Source organism: Penaeus monodon, chromosome 38 (assembly GCF_015228065.2).
Source record: "Penaeus monodon isolate SGIC_2016 chromosome 38, NSTDA_Pmon_1, whole genome shotgun sequence".
Lineage (NCBI taxonomy): Eukaryota > Metazoa > Arthropoda > Malacostraca > Decapoda > Penaeidae > Penaeus > Penaeus monodon.
Window position 1 is genome coordinate 33,144,664 of NC_051423.1, and position 10,000 is coordinate 33,154,663.

Here is a 10,000-nt window from a genome sequence, read left to right on the forward strand (position 1 = left end):
TGTTTATCATCCTATTCATCTATAGCAGCCTCTTTCTTTCTCTTTCTCTCTATTTTTCCTATCTGTCTGTGTGTTCCTTTGAGGAGTTCATCCAACTGATTTCGTTTTCTTTAACTTATCAAAGACTCTTTCAAAAACCATTAACTCTCCTTGCGCCAGGACACGGAATTGATAATGTATCTGTTTGCATGTGTAGATTTGCATAATGTTTCATATTTCATGTTTCTTAATGTTTTGTTTTCATATTGTAGTTGGTATTAATAATTTACTGACATTATTATCACTGTCCTTTATCATTATCGTGTTATTGTTTCATCATTTACATTTTCTTTCTCCTTCATTCAATTATTATCGTTATCAAAATATCATTATCATTATAGTTATCATTATCCTGAATAATGTTATCATCATAATTATTATTATAGTTATCATTATCCTGAATAATGTTATCATCATAATTATCATTATAGTTATCATTATCCTGAATAATGTTATCATTATCGTTATTATTAAGCCCCCCCCCCCCCGTTCTTGACAACAGCACACTGGCCCAGCACCATCTGTGGGCGGATTTGGCAGCCACCTGTGCGGATCTCATCCCTGAATCATTTTTTTTTTACTGTATCTTTTACTTTTCAAACTTTCTTTTATGGCCTCAATCTTATTTTCAGTTGATTGTAACAGTTGAATAAGTTTCACCTTTATATTTATTTTATTTTATTATTTAAAAAAAAAGACAAACGAAGAGATAACAACCATAGCCCGGTCACCAAACTCCCTCTTGGGTTGTTGTGTTCCTCTGGACGATTTTTGGAGTCTACAGCAGAAAGAGAAATATATTTTCATTGTTTGCAAGAGGCCAGTTGAGATGTGTTATGTGTATTGTAACTTTTGGGAATATACTTTTGATGTTTTGTTTTATCCTTGGTTTCGTTCTTTTACGTTTTATTAATTTTATTTATTCTAATTACTTTTAAAGAAGTATGGATGCACTAGTAAAATGATAAATATGAAAGAAAGGGATAATTACGTTAAAATAAAGATATGAACAAAGAAATAAACAAAATGATTATGAATGACTGGAAGAAGTTATAAATAAAGATAACATTTGCATACTGTAGTTGCAAAGTAGAGGTTTCCTACACAATCATTATTATCGCTATTATCATCCTTATACACGTGAATGTTATTGCAATAAAAAACTTTATTATCAATATCACTGTTGATATTATTATAACATTACTATCATTGCTTTTGCTATTATTATTTACATTATATGCATCATTATCATTATTATCAAAACTATGAAAACTGCCATTACGCATTTTAACGTTATAATCATTACAATTATTTCTACCACTGCAACAGTATTATCCTTTCTGTTATTGCTATCAGCCCTCCCATTACAACTAATATTGTTAACATCATTGTTGTTATTGATATTACCATGCATTTTATCACTCGTTAGGGAGACTGAAATATTTTATATCTTTTGCCACTTCTTACGTGCTTTCATCATCAAAAGGCTTTTTATTATCATCGTCAACAGTTTCTTTATAGCTGTTTTAATTTTTATTATCATTAATCAATAAATTACGTTATATTACGTTTATTTATTATGATGAGTGATGGTCATAATAACAATAACAGTAAAAACGATAATAAAAACAACGATAAAATATTATAATAATAAAAATGATAATGATGATGATGATAATAATCATAATAATGATAATGATGATAATAGTGACAATGATAATAATAATGATGATTATGATTATTTTTTTATAATTAATGATAATAATTAATGATGATAATAATAATTAATAACAATAATAATGATGGTAAAAAAATGACGATAATATCAATAACGATGATAATAATAATACTAATGATACTACCAATAATAATAATAATGATACTACTACTAATAATACTGATACTAACAATTATGATAATGATAATAACAGCAATGCTACTACAACTAGTAATAATAATAATGATAATATAATAATGATATAATAATGATAATGATGGAGATACTAATAGTAATAATGATAATTATTATTATAGTAATTATAATTATAATAATTAGTAATAATAATAATAATGGCAATAATTAATACAATAATAATATTAATAATAATAATAATAATAATAATAATAATAATAATAGCAGTAGTAATAATAATGTATGTGATAATAATTTATGAAAATAATAGCAATAATAAAAAAAATAGTTATACTGATAATAATGATAATGATTATGACAATAACAATAATAAGTATAAGGATAATAATGATAGTAATAATTATGATAAAAAAAAATAATAATGATAATACTATTACTACTACTAATAATAATGATAATGATAACAGCAATAATACTAATATTACTACTACTACTACTACTATAGTAATGATAATGATAATAACAACGATGACGCTTATTATAGTAATGATAATAATGACGATAATTAGTACTAATAACAATGGCAATAAGAAGTATGATAATTGAATTATCTTTTCTTCCTCTTTATGTGATGTGCTTATTAGAAATCATTACTACTCGCATTTATATTGTGACTATATACATGTATTTTCTTTGTATTATCACTATTTCTCATACTTCCCACGATAATCGTTCTTATTCACACTTGCTTATCGATTACCTACCTACTTGACCACTCTACACTGAATTCACTCTAGGATTATGGTTTCTGAATAAGTACCATCCCATAAGTACTCTACAGTATGATGGTACTCTACTGAACTCGCTAATTCTAGCAAATCCTAAGTAATTAACACCTTAACACGTTACTCTTCCTCTGACAAGTTCTTCTTATTACATTTTCATTTTTCTGGCATCATAGTAAGGTGATTAACAAGTGTATTATCATCCTCCTCCCCAGCTCCTTTACTGGCCGGGTACACTTATATTTCAGCGCCTGGAGACTAGGTGACCCTCTTTGCTATTGAATGTTACCCTTCACGCGAAGCCTCCATCTCACCGTCACGTTGGCATGCGACGGCCCTAGCTACCATAGGATCACCAGGAACCACTTGTAGATGCCGAGCAGAACCTGCATCCCTACTGCAGTGTTTCAGGAGTTGCAGATGGCTCGAGGATGAGCCTTTTGCGTGGCCGAACGATGTAAACAATATCGTTCCACACATCTATCACTGACTGAAACAAAGGCTGTACCTTCCTGTCGAAGTCCTCCTGAGTCTGCATCCACACCCGATCCTAGTTGACCCAAGGTGAATGCAAGCTCTACGAACTCACTACCTCCTTTGCCTAATGAATCTGACACTCCAGAGGGCGGAAGCAAACACCTGTCCTCGAAGGGAGCCGCCGTATAAAAGGACACGCCTCATCAGACAGACAGACAGAGACGACAGACAGAAGACACACGTGGTCCAGCTCATCACCACTCCCACCTCGGCACCCGGGGGTCTCACATCCACCCTCAGTAATACATCCAACATCTAAGACCCATTTCTTTGCCCGCCTCAGTCCATCTCTCGTGTCGTTCATATTCCGATGACAGCGGTATCCACGAACCTCAAATATCCAATTACCGAGGAATATCTACTGAAGTGCCTCTTCGCTTCCATTAACACCCAGTCATTGCTACCAGTGTCGAAGACACACGAAGGCACTGACCATTATCACGCGAACAACACGAGGGCGAAGCGGATGCCACAAAAAATACGGTCAACTGGACAAGTAGTAGATACAAAAAAATAGAGGCGCACAATGATTTAAACTTCAAAACATCTTGTGACAAAGAGGCACTACGTGATAGACCAACAGAAGCAAAAAAGAAATTATACGTGCGAAAACAAGAAGTCCTAATTAATCGCAATATATATAATGTACCAGTCTGGGAACACGAAAATAATTAAGGTGGCACACACACACACACACACACACACACACACACACACACACACACACACACACACACACACACACACACACACACACACACACACACACACACACACACACACACACACACACACACACACACACACACACACACACACACACACACACACACACACACACACACACACACACACACACACTGTGTATAGATATATTACATTGCACACTCTTCATATGACCTTAAACACAAAAGTGCATACCTGTGTGTGAATTAAAACACTGTCAACAATGCACGCATTTAAACATTCCAGGAAAATGAATTTCAACTTGTTTTTGGACTCTCTTATTACAGAATATATTTTTGTCATTCTGACATCAGGTTACATTTTTGTGATCATGCAATATCAATATCAGTAACTATAGCTGCAGTCTCGTTGCAATGGTAAAAGACAAAATATAGCAGTCAGTAAAAAAAAAAACAAAAAAAATTAATGTTATTCAAACCACTTACAAAGAAAGCTACTGTAAATAGCTACTTTGTACAGAACCTCTTACAGTTTTAATGTGCAGGTAAATTGATATTAACAACAATACCATTCACAGAGTATCTGGACTGATGAACAACTTTTCCACATCAACAAGTTCACAGCCTATGGACAATCTAACAATTTAAAAAACTGAAAACAAACACGTAACTAGAACATTAAAATAAAGCAACTGTAAGCAACAGGTATATAAACGCAAACAAAATATAGTGACCAAAAGAATAACTAAAACGATAGCTCATTTGGTGCAACTGTACGCAACTGGCGGTTTATGTGAGAGCTGTGTCTCCCACGTCACTGAGGTCTTTCAAGCTCAGAACCTCCATCTTCGCACGGCCCTTTGTTGACGAGGTGATCAAGTCCTCTATCAGTCGGAAGTGGCCTGGATCAATCAGCCCAATCTGAAAATGTATTTGATATCAAGGAATTAGACTCTGCTTTATAATACTTTTACAAGAAATCTGGCACTTAATAAAAAAGTTGCATAAATTTGTTTTTGTATTCCTTTAGTAACCCAAATGGATGTTGTAGGGCATCAGTAAGTGGTCGGATTGATCGTAAAATCTTTTCTATCGCCTAATTTAACCTAATGACAACTAAAATACAAAATACTATTGCTGTTGTAGCAACTTGTAGTAAAGTCCTCAATCAAACTGAGACATCATGTAGCGCGAGTGCACACACAAATCGCTCGCATGCAAGTGTGTGTACATTCGTGCATTCATGCACACAGGAATCGCAGAAGCACGAACGTGGATTTGCATATATTAGGCAAGTTTAAACTAGGTACGGTAGTGGGTGAGTCTATCGTAGATATGATGGTGGGTTGAGAAGCAACAACATGATTACCTAACCAACCACTTCTCTTGGGAAGGATCACCGGTCAGTCACCCCAGTATAAACACCCAGTCAGCTACATGATGTCAACACGCCAAGTAGTGCGTCAAACACCGCAACGGTGATGGTACGAATATGAATGAATGAATGAATGAATAAAATGAATGAATGAATGAAATGAATGAATGAATGAATGAATGAATGAATGAATGAATGAATACATACATACATACATATATATAAACATAAAAAATATATATATATATATATTTTTTTTTTATTCATTTATTTATTTTATTATTATTTTTTTTTTTTACGGTAGGTTCATGTTTGAGCGGCCGTGGTCACAGCATGATACTTAATTGTAGTTTTCATGTTGTGATGCTCTTGGAGTGAGTACGCACGGAGAGTGCCGGTGTTACCTTTTAGGTAATCATTCTCTCCTTGCCCAAGGGAACAACACCAGTGACTCGAACCCTCGAGCTCAGATTGCCGTATAAATAATGTATATATGTAAATATACATATATACATATGTGTATATATGTATATACATGTGTATAAATACAGATATACATATATATGATATATATATATATATATATATATATATATATATATATATATAAATAAAACCTGTGTGTACACACAAATACACACACACACACACACACACACACACACACACACACACACACACACACACACACACACACACACACACACACACACACACACATCAAGTTTACATAAAATTTATAATATAAATTTACTTCAGCAGAATGCAATCAAATCAGAGAGAAATACCTGACATCAGATTAATTTAAAAACTGACTAGCTATTTCACCATCACACTACTTTTTATCTAAATAATTCATCCCATGATTCAAAAGTTTCCCTCCCATTCACTAAATATAATAGCCTTATACATAAAGTTATAGACCTTATTTGATAATGGAGGAAGTATAACCACACTTTACAGTGTATTAATACCCATTCACTGTTACTACAGCCATATATTTGAAAGTACAGTTCACTTTTCAGTATCCTGTACAGACAAATTACATTCTATTTTGATTTCCTAAAAAATTATAAGCAATAAAAGATAATACCCAACATTTACTGCTTCATGCAGAACATGTATGGGTTGTAAACATTATATGCATAAAAAAAGAAAAAAAGAAAGAAAAAAGAAGAAGAAGAAGAAGAAGAAAAATTTATATATATATATATATATATATATATATATATATATATATATATTATATATATATATATGATATATATATATATATATATATATATATATATATATAATATATATATATATATATATATAATATATATATATATATATATATATATCTGAATGTAGTATTCCTACAAACTTGAATTCAGACGAACAGCAGACATCCAAAACTCACCATCTCTAATTCTGGGTTAAAGTTTTCACTCTCCACATTCAACATGGGCACAATCTTCTCCTTGATTTTCTTAGCTTCCTTCCCTGGGATGAAGATTCTAACCTTCATCTGCGCCCTCTGGATGGGGATCACCTGCATATTTCACAAGACTATGAGTTTTTTTTTGCACAAACGAAGTTGCAATCTCCTTTTTTATTCACTTTAAAGCCATCTGCTACCAAAGGCTAATGCAAAAAGTTCACAGGCTAGTTCATTCGGTTTTCTCACCCCAGCTAGTTGCTTGATGACGTCAAGGGCCTGCTGCTTGTTGTTACGCTTGGGGTTGACCGAAAAGTGCAAGTCCTTCATGGCGCTCTCAATCATGGTGACTGTGTACGGTGTCTTTGTTTCTGGATTTATGCACTTGTCTGAAGTTGTTTATAGTGAAAATGAGAAAAATATTGCTTAGCAGATTTTATAAGATATTGTAATATTTCTACCAAATAAAAAAAACATATAGAAAAGTTAACCCTTACAATGCACAAAATTATTACCATAAAATACCTCAAACCTTTACCTTTTAAGTATCATAAACGTTTATCTCATATTTTTAGAATAATGAGAAGTTTTGGTTTACCTCCTTATATTGCTAATATTGTGAAAAATTTACCACAGGCACCCTTATTAAATCATCATAAGTGATGTTGCATATACACATTGATTTCCTCTAACAAGATAAAATATCCTACTTTATACCATTAAACACAATTGTAGTTTACAAAAATTACCTGAAACAATTGAAGCAATCTCTTTCATAGATGACTCCAGGTTCGCTTGCCGCTCTTTATCCGATACTTGTAACTCTCCCTTTTCTAAGATTTCCAAGCATATCTGTAAATACAGTCACTAGTTTATTAGGAAAGGAATATTTAAAATGAAGCTATTGCAATAATAACAACAGTTATCATTTGGCCTTTTCTCCAGCCTCCCACCCACTCACCTACCCACACCCACCCACACTCACACATCCACAATTTTTTTTTTTTTTTTTATGATCTTTAAAGCCACTGTGGTCATTAGTAATTTTAGATATAGTACTTTTACATATCTAAAGTTATGTATAAGTCAGTTTTAATGCCTAAAATTATCAACAATTCTTTCCAACTCTATGCACATACATGTATCTATAGAGATAAGATACGTAATATTCAAATCTGATACGATTATGTTTCTAATACTCTTGGACATACTTGTTTCTGGTCTTCTGTCTTGAAACACTTGAGCAGTTCCTCCTTTTTGGCAACCTGTCCTTTTGAAACATTGGTGAAGACAGTCTCACTCTGCAGAACCTCATCCAGATCTTTCTCTCTGAAACAATAATGCCAATAATTGCTTCAGAGACAACTGGTGTACATGTGGAGATTTCTGCATCTGTGTAAAGGTTTCATATAATACTGCTATATACATTAATGTATAAAATTAAATAATTTAAATGTTGAACTTCCCAAATCTAGTATCCTTGGGACTAGATATATTTCTGTATTGTAGAACCTTAATCATCATTCTTATCTCTGCCACAAACACTATCTAAATGATAAAATTAAATGTGTATATCACAAGGCAAATTTTTTTTTTTTTTCTATAACTCTCCTTTTAGTTCACAGATGTGGTTGAGCTTCAACAAACATATATATTATCATGCAACTTATAAAAGATGAAAATTATCTGCTTTCAAAAATTGCATAGAGACAAAATAGCAAAACAGAGGCAAAATCTTGGTTTCAGACACCTTTTAGTAAGGTTAAGGCTATGGGTTGGAATTATCAAAATCATAAGATTGTAATCAATCTGATTATAAAAATAAATACAAACGATATAAACATTTTAGAATATATTTCAAGTTATTTGCATACTCTGTATCACTATTCATAATCTGAAATTCCTTAATATAATACAGACTGAGAGAAAGTCACAATAGAAGAAAAGTCTATGATTTATTCCTGCTGTTGAAATATGACGTGCTGGACCTCTGTTCAAGTTTAAGACAAGTAATGAGAAGAACCAAAACTTGCTGCTATCTCCAAACATTTTATCCAATATTATTAACTTACTTCTACCTTAATTTTCTTGCCCTCTAATATTTATTTCTACATAAACTATACTGAATGAATAAAAAGAAAAATATATCTCTTCAATACAAAATTTGAAGTTATTCATAAGTACTACTTCTTACTGGTATATGATATTAATACATATGTAATTAAATTGGATGTAATATGTACTACATAATAATGTTGTAAGTCTCTATCTGGCTGTTATCACCCTTTTAGTCTGCCCAAAGTGAACTCTCTGGGGAAAGGAAAACCTAGTGAGAAAAATATTGGCCAATCCTAGTGTTCTCTTCACAAAGCTGGTCGTTTTCTCCCCCTAGGCACTGAGTACCTAAAGTCTATGATTATCGGGGATGACTATAATATATTGTCTGTGTAGTTAGAACATTAAAAAACATTTAAAACCTAGATATACTAAGACTGGGGAGGTGAAATTGTATAACTAAACATATTATATATATAATTATATATATATATATATATATATATATATATATATATATATATATATATATATATATATATATATATATAAATATATATATATATATAAATATATATATAATATAATAATATATATGTTGTTGTTATTATTATTATTATTATTATTATTATTATTATTATTATTATTATTATTATTATTATTATTATTATTATTATTATTATTATTATAATAATAATAATAAGAAGAAGAATAACAAGAATAATAACAATAACAATAACAATAATAAATGTATACATAAACACAGAACAAATAAAAGCCTGTATTACTGTAATGAAAATTAAAAGTGAAAATTTGGGTGTAAATAAAAAATCTGTTAAAATAAATCTTAATCTGATTTTTAGATTACACATAGCTCAAAGGGGATGAGATGGATGCTTTTACTGGAGAGCTGAAATGTAACTTTACATATCGGCATGGTGAGCACTTAATTTTGGAAATGCAGCATATTTTATATTCTGTAGAGCTTTCTATTGCTAGGAATATTGTTTACTATATTCTTTCAAGAATTCATCTTCGTTTTTCCTATCTCTGCACAGTTCTAATTTTAAGACATACCTTATAAAATGTTAGACATACATGGTACACAGTGGGCAATATATCTATAGAAAAAATATATGGATGAATTTTAAGTTATTCTTCTATGACAGATTTCTCACAACTTGGAAATAAGAAAGTTTTGGGGAGGAGAATAATCACTGTGACTAA

General features: G+C 31.4%; 2 protein-coding genes across 3 annotated transcripts in view; both read right to left on the minus strand.

The window, feature by feature from the left end:
• LOC119596871 (2-hydroxy-3-oxopropionate reductase-like) overlaps positions 1–3,910 on the minus strand; it is a 13,032-nt gene extending 9,122 nt beyond the window's left edge. The window contains exon 1 of one of the 2 annotated variants that reach the window (XM_037946219.1): positions 3,206–3,910. The gene's annotated coding sequence lies outside the window, so the exon portion shown is untranslated. Of the gene's footprint in view, positions 202–3,205 lie in introns of those variants that run through there. The other variant, XM_037946218.1, reaches the window with a different exon arrangement.
• Positions 3,911–4,222: 312 nt separating this feature from the next.
• The window catches only part of LOC119596872 (ribosome maturation protein SBDS-like), a 6,574-nt gene continuing 796 nt past the window's right edge, over positions 4,223–10,000 (minus strand). The window contains exons 2-6 of the mRNA XM_037946221.1: positions 7,930–8,047; positions 7,468–7,570; positions 6,968–7,107; positions 6,701–6,832; positions 4,223–4,841 (exon numbers count right to left, since the gene is read on the minus strand). Coding sequence (XP_037802149.1) covers positions 4,710–4,841; positions 6,701–6,832; positions 6,968–7,107; positions 7,468–7,570; positions 7,930–8,047 — 625 coding nt within the window. The 3' untranslated portion in view covers positions 4,223–4,709. The remainder of the gene's footprint in view (positions 4,842–6,700; positions 6,833–6,967; positions 7,108–7,467; positions 7,571–7,929; positions 8,048–10,000) is intronic.